This window comes from Sturnira hondurensis, unplaced genomic scaffold (genome assembly GCF_014824575.4).
Source record: "Sturnira hondurensis isolate 20B ecotype Veracruz unplaced genomic scaffold, ASM1482457v3 Scaffold0002640, whole genome shotgun sequence".
NCBI lineage: Eukaryota > Metazoa > Chordata > Mammalia > Chiroptera > Phyllostomidae > Sturnira > Sturnira hondurensis.
In genome coordinates this window covers 2,826,547-2,843,607 of record NW_028075271.1, presented here as the reverse complement: position 1 = coordinate 2,843,607, position 17,061 = coordinate 2,826,547, and the positions used below count along the sequence as shown (strand labels likewise).

Sequence of the window (17,061 nt, the reverse complement as noted above, 5' to 3'; positions counted from 1 at the left end):
AGAAAGTCTGAGCAGTCCCTACTCTTGGGATTTGTTCTTGGCCCCAGTGAGTTCCAGTGTGGAAATGCCGTCGAGTGTGGCTGAGTTACTGTATTAACAAAGGGAGCTCACTTCCACACGCGTTCACACCCTTAAACGCAGGTTCGGGTTCTCTGTGCCGTAACCAGCCCTCACCTGGGGGAAGCTGCCCCCCATGAACTCTGTCCCGTCTTGCTGTCACTGAGTCTGAAGTGGCCCCTTGGCTTTGTGATACTGACCCTCTTTCTTGTCTGTGTCTTCCCCCAGTGTGAGTGAACGTTCGGTGACAACTCGACTTTCCTTAAGGTTTGTTTGCGCTCTCCCGTACAGCTAACATGGCATTTTTATTAATAGGAATCGAGTGTATAAATGTTTGTTATTAAAGACTCTTCTTCCCCCCATGGCTTATTCTGTCTTGCTTGAGATGATTCAGGATGTCTTTTTAAAAAGATTTTTAAAGAAAAATGAAACAAAACCCATGGAAAAGATTTATGTATTTGGTTGGGGGGAGGGGGAAATTAAACTTCTCATAATAGTTTTTAAATTAAATTTTGTATTCGTCCAAATCCTTTCCTTCTCCACCCCTTCCTCTGATATTCCCTCACTCATTAAAACAGGATTTTGATGGTATTCGCAGGGAAGCTGATTTACTGGAATAAAGAAGTTCTTTAAGTTTTAGGTTTTGGACCATTCCCAGTGTGTCTGAACCTGGGTTTCAGATTTTACTGGCATTTTGTTGGCAGAGCAGTCTTTGGAGCCTGTCCTGATTTGAGCATGTTTCCTGACACCTTTGGCGGTATGGTACCATGTTTTTTAGATTTAAAAAAAGTTTAAATAGAAAAGCATATATAAACATATACAGAACATTGATTATAAAATGTCAAGCAAAATAAACGGGCAATAAAAACTCTCAAGAATTAACAAATGGGAAACACTTTCTTTTTAAAGGGGCAGGAGGAGGCAAGATGAAGACAGAGTTCCCAGGAGAGGAACGTTCCAGGAGCCCCAGGAGAAGCTGACCTTGCATCTGTGCTCATTGTCGTCTCCGTGTACAAGTGTCCCTTTGAAACAGGGGCGAGGGCACTGTGCTGGGTGTGAGGTCAGTACGTGCAGTCGTCAGGGCACAGACAGCATCCACCTGTGAGGAAGGGACAGCTTATGGAGGTGAGGGCGGGGTGACAGGACCCTGCGGGGTTGGAGGAGTCTCCAGGACCAGCCTCAGAGGGAATCCTTTGCCCCGCCCCTCATCCTGGGCCTAAAGGGACAAGAGGAAAAAGTATGTATTTCCCTGGACCCTTTGGAGAATCAGTGAGTGTAGAGGCCGACGCCCCGCATCAGAAGAGCCCCTGAATCCTAAAGCTAGGGTCCCTCTTAATGGGGACACCCAGGGAGCATTTGCTCAAAGACCAGGAACAAGGCCAAATGCTCACTCCAAGTGTCTAACGTCATCCTAGAGACAGCAGCCACTTCACATAGGCAGGAGAAGCCAGGCAGAGGCGTCAACGCTGAAACAGAAGTAGAACTCACTGTCTGCAGCTGATGGGGTCGTATGCCCGGAAACCTCCGGAATCAAGGGTGGAACTAACTGCAACAAAGGAATTCGGTGAGGGAGCGGGGTATGAAGTGTCCTGCCTGTGTGAAGCCCGGCCAGGGGCCAGCCTCGAGGGGCCACAGAGCAGGGTGGGAAACAACTGGGGAGGGTGATGGGAAAATGGCCATTTGAAGGGGAATCTGTTGCAGAACTGGATTCGGAACCAGGTTTCGTTTATGGGGCCATAAACCCAGCACATCATGGAGCAGAGTCCTTCGTGAAAGAAAGGCGCCCCTGTCCCACTGAGCGGAGAGTTAAGCTGGTGCTAAGCTTTCTGGTCCGGCGGCTGTGGCAGGCTGCTTGACCTCTGGCAGGGCGGGGTCCGAGAAAGGCTCTGGAGAGGACTGAGCCTTGGGGGGGAAGGAGGCAGGGCCATATCCTGGGCAGCAAGCTGGTGAAAGAAGTGATGGTTTTGAGGCCAGCTGGCAGGGGCAGGAAGCTCTTCGTCATAATTACCCTTGAGCGGCGAGGGTGCTGGGGTGGAAACAGCCTGGCCAGGGCCTGAGTGGTAGGGCGGAGCTGCCCTTCGCAGAGGAGGGGATTCGTTGCCTTCCTGTTCTTTGTCTGCCCAGATGTTTGAGCAGCCCCTCACTCCATAGGTGAGGGAACTGCCTATGGTAGTGTTTTATGTACATTCGGGGAGGGAAGCTGGGCATGTTTGCAACAAAAACGTGTAGAGCGGGGAAGATACCTATTGAGATACAAAAGGCAGCGCTAATGAACTCTGGCACAAATGTGGCATCCTGTTTTTAAAAAAATTAAGATGACTCTATTTCAATTCTTTTAAAAAATGCAAGAACCCCATTTTGATTTTACGCTTTGGGTCTGTATTTTCATAACTTTCCCGAAAATGTCTAACCCCAAGGACCATCCAGCTCACACAACTGGAAGATGCATTGTGAGAGAGTGCGTGGCATTTCTACCTTCAGACTTTGATTTGGTGAAGGAAGGGATTCTTTGACAGTGACCCAGGGAGTGGGCCTCAGAGCCAGGCGACCCTGGTTACCATCTGGGCCTCGCCAGGCTCTTCCACCCGTGCAGCCCCCACTTCCTCACCAGTGAAAGGGGGCCACGTGGCAGGGAGCATCACAGGAGCCACCAGTGTTTCTGAATGAGAAAATCACTCACACCAACAGCCCCGCGCATGTTGGGTGCTCAGCGCATGGTGCCACTAGGTTACATGCATCCTAGAATCCTGTGGTACTTTCTGAGTACCTGAAGATCCCATTCTTTACCTGTGGTTGAAGATCCACGGCTTAGCGATTAATTAATTAGTTCACAAGGCCTCAGAGAAATCTTAAAGTGGGTGGAAGGAAAATGGTGCTGTGTTGGCTGGTGTGTTGCTACCAGGAGGGAGCCTGTTGTATTGGGGTAGGAATTAGCAGGCACTGATACAGGGGAGGGATGGGACTGGGCCCGGCCCTTACCATGCCTCCCAGGGCTGCGAACCACTCAGCCCGACATTCGGGGACCATGCATGAAGCCACCCTAGGGGAACAGAACACTGACGGGGGCAGGGCCTGGACTAAGCCTTGACCTTGTACCAGAAGCACTGTCTGGTGTCCACTTTTTATCCCACCGCCAATCCCCGACTCCTTGCTCTCTACCACCAGCTACCACTTTAGCTATAGGAAGTGACAGGTCTTCATGTGTGGGCTGTTCCTGTGTTACCCTGGAGGATGTGAAAAGAATACAGTGCTTCATTTTACTGGTTGTGGTGGCCACAGGAAAGTTATTGACACTTGATGTTATAGCTCTGGGGGGTTTTCCAGAAAGACAGGTTTTATTTTTTTTAAGTTGTTGAGAAATACCTTTTGGCGGAATGGTTTCAGAACGTTGGGCTTTGGACCAGCTGCATTCTAATCACCTCAGACACACCCACGCTCTGGCCCTGGAGATTGGGATTCAGCAGGATTAGGAGGGGTCTTAGCCTCTATTGGCTTTGATTTGTTCTATGGGCTTCTGGTGTGCAGCTTTGTTAGAGGACTCTGTGGTTGAGGCCCTTCATTTGGGGAAGGGCAAACACCGAGTCAGCTGTCAAAATTGAGTGAAAGTATACTATAAAACATCTAAATATGTTCTCGCTTGTTTCTGAAGTTTTAATGGAAATGATTGAGGGGAGTCTTAAAAGGGGTGCCTCTGTGACTCCGTGTTGGTAAACACAAGGTGTGTTGGGTGACCCCGGTGTTCCAGTTGATCTCTGCCAGATGTGGCCCAGACTTCCAGAGGAGGTCTGAGGTCCGTCCAACCTCATGGTCTGTCCAGGGTGAAGGTGCAGCCTCAGGCAGGTTCTTCGGTGGCAGTTCCTGACCCCAGGCCATATAAATGCACTCACTGCTTCGTTCCCCGTGCGTTGCAGATTCCCGTGGAATCACCCTATAGGGTCATTGGCTGAGACTTATGCTCAGTCTTGTTGGAGGGCAGAACCTCAGTGGGAAGAGCATGGACCCATAGAAAATGAAGGGGAAATATTTGTATTCTTTGTAGTGAAGTAAATTATGTTGATATTTAAATATGTTAAAGACAGTACAAAAAATTACAGACAAATATCCCTTGTGAGCACCAGAAATAATAGATATTAATAAACAGATTTCAACAGCACATTAAGAAAATAATATGCCATGGTCAGATTTTTCTAAGAGTGCAAGGTTGTTTCAATATTAGAAAAGTTAATAGATTTATAGATACAGTAATTCATTAACATATTAATAGACCAAAGGGTTAAAAATGTATGGTTATCACCATAGGTGCTAAAAGAGCATTTTATAAAATTCAACATCTTGGTAAATACATTTGAAAAATAGGAATTAATGAATATTTTTAAAAACATGATCACTTAGATGTCCTAATTATAACATCTTAGTGGGAAAACTCTAAAAACTGAGGGTTCTTCTAAGATCAGAAACAAGGCAAGGATGTCCAACTTCTCTGCTTGTCCTTAACGTTACACTGAAGTCTCAGCCAATCCGAATGGACAGAGAAGGTCAGCCGGAGGTATAACCGAAAGGGGAGAGAAACCAGGTCTCTCTGCACATGCGTGCCATGGTGGTACGTTGGGAAGCCTCAGAGATCAGATCACCTCAGAGAGCCGGTGATCCTCCAAGTCACGCAGTGAAGGGATTTGTTAGGGAGAACGAATGTACATCCAGAAAGAGCCCTCTATACACATACCGTAACCAGGAAAGGCCATTATGGTATGCATTGACGACAGCAACAAATAAGATCTGATACCTAAGAATGAGTTTAGCAAAAAATGTGCCAAATTGACATGAGCTAACTTTAAAATGCATCTGAAAGACACAAAAGTGACCTGAACAAATGTAAGACATGCCTTGCTCATCGATAAGACAACTCAGTATCACAAGGATGTCAGTTCTCCCCAAGCTAACTCATAAATTTTGTGCGTTTGGGCTAAAATACCATTAAGGTTTTTGTTTGTTTGTTTGTTTTATCATTAAGCTAGACAAGGAAATGCCAAATGTTATTTGGAAAAGCAAGAATAGCCAGGAAAACAGTGAAAACAAAAGCCATGAGGTGGTTTCTACCCTTGCTAGATTTTAAAACACACGATAAAGCCTTTGTATTAAAACAGTGCTGTATCAGCACAGGAGTAAGTGGAGAGACCAGCAGAGAGGGGCCCGAAACCCAAAAGTAGGCCCAATTACATAGAGAACTTTAGTACTTAATGGACGTGGCCTTTCAAATTTCTTTGCTAAAGGCAGAATGTTCAGTAAATGGGCCTGGGACAGTTTGATAGACATTTGCTAAAAAGATAAAATCAGCTCCCTACCTTTCACTGTATGTAAGAATAAGCACCAAATGGATCAAGGATGTAAGCATAAAAAGTCGAACCCTTTAAGTACTAGACACAAGTGGGTGAATCCCTGGGTAACGTGGGCATAGGGAAAAGCTATGAGGACACAAACTAAGAGGCAGTTAAAAAAAAGAGCAATACATTTGACTACATAAAAATCAAAAAAAATTTCCATAGTAAAAAATGCCATAAACAACATCAAAAGGCAACAAACTGGGAGAAAATATTGGCGAGATAACACAGATAAAGCACCAACATTCCCTAATATATAAGGGACTGTTAAAAACATGAATAGGTAATCCACACTAAATATATATACCTATACACATATATACACATACACACATACCTATATACACACACACACACACATATATATATATATAAAGTAATTTCAGAAAAAGTCCAGCCCTTGTTACAATAATGAGAATGGTTTGCACAACATTGATGTAACCTGGCAGCCAAGGAGACTGGACTGGAATGCGCATGCATGAACAATGACGACTTCACTGTACTAGTCAGTGGGGGTGGTAGACACCACTGAGTGAGCATGTGTACTGTGTGGCTGTCTCATTCAAAATGACTGAGTGAGTAGAGCAATGAATCTGCATCAGATTTTGCATTAAGCTTGAACATTCCTCCGGGAAACCATTCAGATGATTAGGAAGGCCACAGCTACGGGCAGTGGGTGATTGGCAGCTTCAACGCGACAACATGGCTGCTCATGCATCACGTCTCTTGCAAAGTTGTTTTTGGCAAAACATCAAATCACCCAGGTGACTCAGCCCCCCTACAGCTCAGACTTGGTGCCATGTGACTTTTGGCTTTTCCCAAAACTAAAATCAACCTTTGAAAGGGAAGAGATTTCAGACTGTGGATGGGATTCAGGAAAATACGACGGGGCAGCTGATGACAATTGGGAGAACTGTGTGAGGTCCCAAAGTGCCTACACTGAAGGGGACTGAGGCATCATTGTCCTACGTACAATGTTTCTTGTGTTTTGTATCTTCAGTCAGTATCTCTGTTTTTCACATTACATGGCTGGATACCTTCTGGACAGGCCACATAGGCATAAAAAACACTGTGTGTGTGTACACACACGTACATCTGGTAAACATTTGCAAACTGCATGTGCAAGAAGAAGGCAGAGTACAAGTACACTGAAATGCCATCCCTATGTACCAGATTGGCAAAAGCTGTGAAGCGTGGCACCACGTGGTGTTGGAGAGGCTGTATGAAAACACATGTCCCGTACTCGCCGGTTCACTGGTGGTAGAGGGGACTCTGGCGGTATCTAACTCAGCTGTGTATGTGTCTGGCTCAGCAGCCCACTTCGGGAATTTACACCTCGAACAGCACAAAAATACTCTCGAACGAGAGTTTCGTTGTCATTTTGGACTCGAAATGGTGCCTACCCAGGTGCCTACCCATCGGCGAGTGGGTGAACTTGGGTACGACAAGTTCATCGGTTGAATCAGCTATGCTGCATTCACACAGTGCATTATTACTCAGCTGTAGGAAAAGTGAGGAAGAGCTCTGTGAACTCAAGAGAGAGTGTTTCCAGGTTACAGTAAGTGGCGGGGGAGGGGAGGCGGAAGCAAAGGAATACCTATAAAATGGTAACTTTCTCTATCTAAGGAAGAAAGGGAAATAAGCAAATATGCATGAATCTGTGCAGAAAGGAACAACAGGAAGAATAAACCAGGAACTAGTGACGTTAGTTGAATTGTTATTTACAGAAAGCAGAGGCGAGGGAGCTCTAGGTGGACGGGGTGAGTGGGGAAGTGTGGCACTTCCCAGAGTGTGCTCTCCCTGCAGTTCTGACCCTTGGAGCCAAGTTTAAAATAACAAAGAAACAAGGACTGGAGTGGGGACCCTATAATGGAATACAGAAGTACAATGAAGCCTAACCTTAACTCACACGAATAGCATGACCGCACTAAAGTGAAAGGAAAAGGAACAAGCCCAAGGAACTTTTAAACATAATATTTGCTATGTCCCCTCAGGCTAAAGACACAGAGAACTGTACGTAAATATCGAACCCTAGTTAGGAAGTTTGCTTTTCACAGTAGCACGGGTCAGCAATTCCAAAACCACTCTCTGTGTGTTACAGTGTTGAGCAAATAAGTAAATACGTTTGAGGTAATGCGAGCCAGATTTCTTATTACTGGGGAAGGAAGTTACAAATTTAGAAAGAGGGGACTAGAGCAAACCTTGAGTTGGATTGGAATTGGAGTTTTCAGTGCATTCACGGCTTCTAAGGTAGATGGACTGATGTTTGGATGGGAGGGAGGGGGGAGAGGGGGGAGGGAGGGAGGGAGGGAAGGAAGAAGACACTTGCTTTCTGGCTATTTTCTGGCACCCAGATTTGTTTTATAAATACTGTTCTCCGCTAAAACAAGCCAAATCTCCTTGCATAAATGGCCGATTCCAGGGCAGGGGAGAGGGGGGCTGAGAAAGTCCAAAAGGATCCTGGAACCTCTTCTTAAGCCACAAGTAAGGAACTGCTGAGAGGTGACCGAAGCATCTCAGTGGGACACAGGCACCAGTTTGAGGAGCGTCCACTCGCCCGATCCAGGGCAACTGAGCTTCAAAATAAATAATGATAGGCGAGTACGTACCCTACCGAGTAAGAATCCCTAAGTCCATTCTGATGTGAATAAATAAATAAAAAAGATAGCTAAGGGGGGAGAAGAAAAGGCTCTCACAATAGTAGCCTGACAAGTAAATATGGAGGAAGTGGTGGGGTCAGGAAATCACGACTGAGCAGTCCCTAAGGAAATACAACCACTCGTCCACAGACAAAAAACTCGTACATTGAGTTTCATGAGAAACATTTATCTTTCCACAAACATTTATTAATTACAAGGGAAAAAACAGTAACTTCACGGTGGAAAACCTGGCACACTCCAGCTTACCCAAGTGGATCAAAGTTAAGTCACCACTTTCTGTGTGTTAGTACTGAGCAAATACTGGTTCACGTATTGTAACAAATGTACCTCCGTCACATGAGGTGCTGGTAATAGGGAGACTGAGGAGAGACTGGAGAGAGATGTGGGAAGGGAACTCTGTACATTCTGCTCAGTGTTTCTATAAACCTAAAGCTGAAAAATGAAGTCTAGTAATTTAAAAAAGACTGTGTCATGACACATGAACATGCATGCAATGGAAATTTGTGCCATGCAGTTTTGCTGAAACATAGCCACACTTGCTCACGCACATGATCCCTGTGGCTGCGTTCGGGCTGGTACCTCCGGGTTGGTATTTGTAGCAGGGAACATATGGCTCACAGACTAACACGGGATGCCGGCAGCGGTTGGCGCCATCGCCCAGCCCAGAGTCAGGCCTCACAAGGACCCCAGTGCGAGGGACAGGCATGGCCTGTTGGGTGAGTTTCGGGAACGTCAGTGTGGTTGGTGGCCTTTGTGTTGTAAAGCTGTGATCTCTTGGAAAGGGAGGAGGCGATTGGCTACTGAGCAGGCGGGGTATCCCTAACCTATCTGAAGAGAATCTGGGTTTTCAGAACTTTCTGTGAATAGTATAGTCCCTAGTTATAAAATGAATGTACTTCAAGTGTGGGGATATTGGGAAATCCAGGCAAATGTAAAGAAACTAAAAACCACTTGAAATACTACCGCCCAGAGATAACATAGAACAACATGAAAGGTGTGGAAATCATCACATAATTGTGCCTCCACCTCCTGGGAGTGGTCCCTGCCTGGGCGTGCCCTGGAGTCTTCTGTCCGCACTGGCACAGAGGGGTGCCGGCCCAGGCGGACGGGGCCAGGATGCTGTGGGCAAGCCCTTCTTCTCAGGCATCAGCATAATGAGCATGTCTGCAACTATGTGTCCACAGCATCATCTTAATAACTGCAAGTAAGGAATTTTCCCATTGTCAGATACTTATTTTGTAACATATATCTATGTGTGTATGTGTTTTAATGGGGGAAAGTCTAAAAGAATACATATGTTCAGTAACAAGAGGAGACAATAGCAGGATCTCCTGAAAGTGAACCCAGAATTAGATGACAATTTTAATGTCTTCCTTATGTTCTGTGTAACCTTGGGAAGGCAGATTTTCAAGACGGACTTCTGTGAATGGCTTATTTTCTGCTTTGTACTCACCTGTAGTTTTAGAGTGGTTGTGTTCCTTAAAGTAACCACAGCTGATAGTTTGTGGCTGTGCTGCATGTGGGCTTGCACACCCCGATCAGTCACCTCACGGTGTCCAAAAGGCACTTGCCCGTGTCACCAGGGTCAGGTGACATCTGCTCTGTCACATGGGGCTGCTGCAACCTCCTCCCGTCCCTCCGTCACTCTCTGTGTTGTTCCTGACCCCTCACAGCGCAATGCTGCGGCGGGTTGTCCTGCCCAAGATCTCTCGTCTCTCCTTGTCCTTTTCGGGCGTTAGTCTTGAAAGTGCAGTCACCACATCTGAAGGCGTAAATTTACAAGGCTCTCTCTCATTCCACAGAAAAGACTGGTTTTAAGAATTTCTGCTCATTAATTACTATCAAATAAGCTCTTCATAATAAAATCGGGCTACAGATAGCTGTTGTTTTCTTCTTTATTTTTAAAGTGATCTTTAGTCCTATTCTTAGAAGTGTTTATGAATTATTATTTATGGACATAAAAACCATGCTTCCCCCCCAAAATTTTCAAAATCATTTTAAAGGTAACTAATCATGTTAAACAGAAGTTTAAGAATGCAGAAAAGAGATTTTGTCAAATCTCACTCCCTCTCTTTCCTACGAATTTTACATAGTTGGAATAAAAGTGTGTGTAGTTTTCATATCCTGCTTGTTTGCTTTAACACTCCATTGCAAGCACTTCTTCCATGTTGCTATGCAGTCTTCGTAACTGTGATTTTTCATGACTACAAATTACTCCATTGACTTCATATACCATAACTAACACAACCATCCCTCTGCTGAACACTTAGGTTTCTTACACATTCTTACTCGGTTAGCACTGTGGTCGGTGGGGACTATTTCCTTAGGTTAAAGTCCCCAGGGAGGATTGACTGGGTCTAAATTGAAGTTTTTATTCCTTCTGAATTTCCACTCATTCATACTGGCCTGTCCTCTAGGTCAGTCTTAATTATTGAAACTGTATTCCGACGACCACATGATATTCGGTGTGTTCCCATGGGCAGGGTACCCAGTAGGGGCTGTGATGTCCTGAGGAACCGAAGGGGCCGGGGCACTGTCCTGTCTGCAGAGGGGCCACATCGGGTCTGTGGACGTTGCAGACAGAACGACTCTTTCCTTGCGCGCCCAGCTGGTCCTACAGTGAACGCGCTCGGCTGCCACTCACAGAAGCCTTTTGCTCCACAGCCTTTGCCAACAAGGAAAGAAAATACACAGAGGCAGGGAGGTAATCGTGTTACCCCCTCCTTTTTTTCCTTTTTCTGTTTCCTTTTGTGAGAATATCATCAAGTCAGGGTGGAAATGCATTTATGGTGCCTCCTTGCTGCTGAGGCGAACTCCAGTGACTTCCCTAGGAGATGCATGGTGGACAAAGTCCACAAATGCTTCTTTGTTGGCCGTGGCCATGCGGTTTGGCCCCCAGAGTTATCTCAGATGCACAAATAAATCTGGCGGCCCCCAGTTGTCTCCGGCTCAGCCTCGCCCGCTTCCCTGTTCGCCTCCCTCCTCGCAGTTTCCTCTTGGCCTTCGGCGGCACCGGCCCAGTCTTCTCATCAATATGCCCTGTTAACTGCTGCCAAACCTCCAGCAGTTTTGTGCATATGTTCGCTTAATCATTTCTCTTTGTTCCGGAAGTCTGTGTTTAGTTTCTGAACGTCCCCCGCCCCTGCCCCCAGTTTGGCCATGGCCGTCGCTGCCTGTAGCACGCGACTGTCTACTTGCTGCCTGTTTAATGAACATGCTAGATTGCCTGCCACAGTGGGGGCCTCCGCAGTCTGCTCCCAACATGCTAAATCACCTCCCTTCCACAGACACTCATGAGCCCCTCCCGGAGAGCCCGTGGCCTTGACCAGGTGAAGGGCTGCGGGACCCTCCCGGCATGGACAAAGCTTCCTTCTTAGGCCTCTCTGCTAGTGCAACACAAGAGAAGGACGCTTTCTTCTTTGGAGCCGGACGCTGTCTCAGCCTGTCGGTCTCAATGGGTCATTCATGGTGTCCAAGAGAAATACCTCCGGAGCTGTATTTCATGGGCGATGGAAGGGGGCCTGGCCTGTGGGAGCGGGCAGCCCTCTCGCTGGGAGTGCCCTGTGCCCGGGGCCTGGTCGGCCCCTGCCCAACAGGCCAGCTCATCTTAGCAAGAAAAGGGGTCTCCGGGCGCCTCCTCCCTGGGCCTGCACACACTGCGCACAGCTCTGCGAGCCAGGGCACGCAGAGACGCTGTGTGGGTCTTCTCTGTTCTGAGGGACTTTTCTTCTCTCACCATTCGCAAAGTCCCACCCCATTCCCTGAACCCGGAGGAGAGGACGAAGAGCTAGCTACTCAGGGCACGGACGTTCGGTGCGGCCCTTCCTCCTTGGCACGGGAGTGCTGGGGGTCACTGGAAACTGTGATGGGGACCCGTGTTTATGCAGAACACCAGCTCTGCCTCATCTGTACCCTTGCCTCTTCCCGCCCCCCGAAAGTATTTCAAAGAGGCCCACACAGCTGCCCTGGCGGTGGGCAAACCTGGGTTTTGCTTTGTTTAGCAGATCCCACCATGCAGTCTGCCGCTCGGTGTCAGGTCAGCAGCTCCCAGGAGTGCAGTGGGGAAAGCGTCTGCACAGGGAGCCGACACGAGTACAGTGTGGCCGGGAGGCAGTTCGCCGAGTGAGGGTTTCCCCGTTTCCTTTTCAGAAAACAAGTTGCCGTTGCCTCGTTTGGTAGGGATGCAGTGCCTGTTTCTGCCTATCCCCTGAAGGGAAGTTTGTATTCTTTTAAATGAAACCATTTTAAAAGCAGAACTCAAGCCTAAAACGATCCAAGGTTCTCCCAAGTTCTCAAGGTGTAGATTTATTTACTATAGTTAAAACATAATTAGTTCTCAGGGGACAGTGTATCTTTTAAACGGCTTTATTGCCACCATATTGGTTTTCCGAATAATCAGAAACTTCTGTTATGATTATGTTCTGGGGTTCCAACAGAAACGCACTGTAAGTAGAAACAAATGTCAGGAATTGTTAGTTGTCACTCGAAGGAGGGACACCACATCAGAGAGACCTTGATGGGGCATTCTGGAGAAGCAGAGCCTAACGACATCCTAGAGAAACTGGGTAGCAGCTCCCTGGGCAGGTGCACCCGCCTCCCCTACCCTGCCTCAGTCTCCCAGGCTGGGAGCGGCCGGTCCCTGGAGAGCCGGGAGGTGGCCTTTTTTGCCCGCAGATGCACAGAGGAGTGTAAACAATGCCCCCCGCCTTGAAGGACCTCCTGCCCGAGTCCCCGTTCCAGCTGACCAGTCTTTCCCACCATTTACAGGTTGATGTTTGAGATGCCGCAGGAAATGGGTTTAATCGCCATCGCAGCCCGCCAAACACAGGGCAAAGGTCAGTCATCTTTTGTTATCGTTTGGGTTGCGTCTGTTTTCTAAAACCTGACTCTCGTGGCCCAGGAGCCGATCGATGGAGTGTGCCGATCCTTGAGTGACTCCAGGTAGAAGCCGTTTGTTTTCACGTCCCACAAGCCCCACCCTACCCACAGGCTGAGAGGGGAGGAGGGATGAAACTGATTGGAGATTGAGCCTTTGTAGAATTGAAGCATCCTCTGAAACAGATGCCACCTAATCACCTGGCATCTGCTTGGGGGGTGGGGTTCACACTTGGTTACCTCCATCTTGTACATTTTTCTTTCTGACACAGTATAGGCTTTGCAGTTGGTGACTCAACTATGTTATAGAGACACTTATAGTCCCCCAGGTTCCCTGTGAGGGGCTGTCCGTGTCACTCCTGAGGGTCACACAGAGGGGCCTCTCGTCTGCCAGCCCCTCCCCCAGCTGGCACTGCAATATGCGTGCAGTGGGGCTTGAGTGGTGCCCCTTCACCCAGTGACCCAGGAAGCAGAGGGTTGTTCAGAGCTTCCGCCGCCTGCTGACCCCGGGGGCAAGAGCCCACATCCTCCCGGAAGTCACCTTACCGAGGGCAGACTCTGGGGTCGGTGGCTGGGAAGCACGCAGCCACTGGCCCTCCCCACCCCCAGCTGGCACCAGGCTGACCCCCAAGTGCTGGGACTGACGGGCTCGTCCGCTGTTCTCGGAAGGAGCAAAGGAGCGAGGAATCCAGTTCTCTGCTGCTTTTTCTTAAACATTCCTTTGAACATGAAGAGAAAAAACTTTTCACTTTACCAAAAGCTGTGGGATGCAATATGGTGGTTAAAAAAAGAAAAATTTTGATTAGCTGTGTCTCCTGTTTTAATCACTTTATTATCCTGACAACTCAGAGCGTTAGTATCAGGGATCATGATTTACGTTCGGCTTCCTTTTTTTAAATAACAATGAGATACGATTCGCACACCACACCGTTCTCCCATTCAAAGTGTACAGTTGTGTGGTTTTTAACCCATTCACAGGGCTCTGTGGCCGTGAGCACAGTAAGAACTGCTTCTAAAAAGGGGCTTCCAGGAGCTCTCCTGGACTAGCGCCAGTTCAGTCACGCATCCCCGTCTCCGTTCCGCCTGCATTCAGTTGCCGTGTGGGGAGAACTCGTTTGAGAGTGATGCCCTGATTCTTTGAGCCCTCCAATCACCCAGGCATAAATGAGAGACTTGCTCAGCAGCAGAGCTTCAGATTTAAAAAAGCTGCTCTGTTACTGAGTGAGCCCCGGAACATCCTCATGGCTTCACCAGCCCTGGTTTATTCCGGGAGGACGTGTCTTCAGCCTGTGGCTCTGAGGCCTTGGGCCCGTTGCCTGGCACAGCGTGCACCCGAGTCCATTCACATGGCACCATGGCCAGCTTCCCCGTGGGGTCTGTCTTCCAGGGCGAGGAAGGAACGCGTGGCTGAGCCCCGTGGGATGCGCTCTTTCCACACTGCTGGTCCGCGTCCCGCTGAGGTCCCCGCTGGGGCAGAGGGTCCCGTTCATCCAGCACCTGATGTCCCTGGCTGTGGTGGAGGCGGTCAGGTCCATCCCTGGGTACCAGGTACGTGCCGTCTCCTCCCGCTGCATCCCGCTTGGCGTGCAGACGCTGGCTCGGGGTGCCTGGCGCAGACGTCTGCCCCAACACTGCGTGCCGAGCCCTGGCCTGGTCTCCGCAGAGCCGGCAGCAGTGTTGGGTTTTAACAGCACTGCAGGTCCTGTGGCTGCCCAGGCCCGGCAGGGTGCATTCATCCCCGGGATTCCCACTCTGTCCTCTTCAAGCAGCCAGGTGAGGGTGACACGTTTTGTTTGTTTTTTAATCAAAAGACATGGACTGGATGGGCTATTTCTCTGTTTTCTGGTGAAAAGGCCTATTTAGAGCCCCCCAGAACGGTTCCCAGTTCCTGCCCTCACGACCACAGCCTGCACTCAGCAGGGCGGGGCTTGGGCTTCGAGTTCAGCGTTCGGGGTTGTGGGGCCTCTCCGCCCCCAGCTGCAGGGACAGACGCGCCCGCATCGTCAGTTCTGTCAGGCCTGTGGTGCCTGTCATTGAGACAGGGAAGAGGGAGTGACTAACGCCGTGACCGAAAACCTTTCCTCTGGTGCCCGGCCTCCACCTACTGTACCCCACTTTCTGTTTTTCTGGGCGGAGTCTCCTTTGGCCATGAAGGGGGTTGGGGGGCCCTGCCTTCTTCCCACCTGCAGCTCTTCTTTCTGCCAGGCCAGAGACAGGCATCGTGTGGATGCTGAGGCAAGACGCTGAGCTCGGGACACGGAGGCGGCCCCTCGTCCGAGTGTGGCGCAGGAGCAGGGCCCTCCTCGGGCCCTCCAGTCCCCTCCACAGTAGCCATGTCCTCAGAGCCACTGTGCAGGGAGTGCGGTCCGGGTCACGCCCCCCAGCATGCACACCAAAGCAGGACAGTTGTCGCCAGCATCCCTGCATCTGATGAGCTTTGGTGCCCGGGCTGTCGCACGCCTGCGTGGGCCCCACCTGCAGCCCCTGAACGGGAGTGGTGTCTGGAAGGAGGCGGTTGAAGAGACGAGGTTCTGTCGTGGGGAGGGAAAGTGTTTCAACCCTGGTGGCAGGCTACTTAGTCTCAGGAAAAGAAGTGAAGTGCTGAGCCTAGATCGCTTTAGCTTCAGAGTTTTGGTTTCGGCCTTGTAGCCTCACTTGTTAACTAGCGTTCCTTGCCGGCCGCGCAAGAAGGCAGTGCCAGGTGCTGGGGGCCCCAGGATGGGCACCGGGCAGCTTGCCCTCAGCAACTCACAGGATGGGGAGGGGTCCCCATTGTTCTGAAGACACTAGCACCCAGGTCCAGGTCCTGTTTGCACAGTGGTCCGACCCCCTGGATGATGGGCCTTCTGTTTGGATTGGCATTTAGTTCTGGCAAGACCCATTATTCACTTGCACAGTCCAGTCCAGGTGCTTTGATTCCCCTGTCATTAGCTTGCCCATGCCCTTCACTGCGGCCCCAATTTGTCCCTGGCCAGACGTCACTGTCAGCACACACACCTTGCCCGGTCTCCCCGGACAGGAGGTGGCATCACTGTGGTGCTCGCCATTCCTTCCAGACCCCCTCGTGCTACTGCTCTTCAGACCATCCTCGGGGTCCCCGCGGGCTCCTGCAGCCCTGCCCCCAGCCCCACTCGTGCTCCCACTCTGGGGAGGCTAATTGTCTACACCCTACACTGGCCTTCCCAAAACACCCGTGGCACTTCCAGTGTCTGAGCCTCTCGTACGGCGTCTCCAAGGATCACTCTGAACCAGAGTTGTTCAGGCTCCTGGTCTGTGTCCAACAAAGCAACCAGCCCTCTGACTGCAGGGTTGGAGCTGGCTGTTTGCTTTACGTGCAAAGCCCATGACAGCCATTTGAATGGACAGCCGAGACCTCGAACAATGAGCATGGGTGGCCCTCCTCTTCATCATGGAGTGACTGTCACTGCTTATGTGTGTGACTGCCCACCTAAGCCAGTCTGAATGTGGGGAGTCACACAGGTGCCTGAGAGCAGGGCCCGTGCAAAAGTGGGTACCATCCCCAGAGGGCAGGGCTGCTCAGCACTTCCTCATCCTGGGCCGTGCTCTGGCCAGCGGTCATGGGAGGCGAGTGAGGGAGAGAAGGGCATTGCCACAACCAGTGGCAGTGTGTCATGTGGACACCACAACCAGTGGCCATGACACAGTTTCTAGACCAGCATTTCTCCACCTTGTCACTGTGGACGTTGGGGCCCCCACATCTTGGCTGGGGCCATCCTGTGCACCATAGGATGTGGAGGCCCCGTAGGGTGTGGAGCAGCGTGTGTGGCCTCTACACGTGACAGTAGGACCCCGTCAGGCTGTGACAGTCAGAAGTGCCTCCCCAGAGTGGCCAGTGTGCCCTGGGGCAGAATGCCTCTGGCCTCCTCCACCGAGAACCTGATTCTAGACAGAAAAGAAGCAGCAAGCTCCTTCTCCATTATGGGGGGTGGTGAATACCCCACATTTTATTTACAATTTTGTTCTTTTGTGCTCCTGCCTTTCTTCTCTCAGCCTAGAATGTTGTACCAGGACGGTGAGCTGGGACAGAAACAGAACAGAACCGTATTCTGAAGGCCTGGTGGGAGGGGGAT

General features: G+C 49.7%; 1 protein-coding gene across 4 annotated transcripts in view; it reads left to right on the top strand.

The window, feature by feature from the left end:
• HLCS (holocarboxylase synthetase) overlaps positions 1–17,061 on the top strand; it is a 172,735-nt gene that overhangs the window by 146,800 nt on the left and 8,874 nt on the right. For all 4 annotated transcript variants that reach the window (XM_037040622.1, XM_037040621.1, XM_037040620.1 and 1 more), the window contains 2 exons: positions 12,863–12,930; positions 14,358–14,518. In XM_037040622.1, the coding sequence (XP_036896517.1) occupies positions 12,863–12,930; positions 14,358–14,518 (229 nt within the window). The remainder of the gene's footprint in view (positions 1–12,862; positions 12,931–14,357; positions 14,519–17,061) is intronic.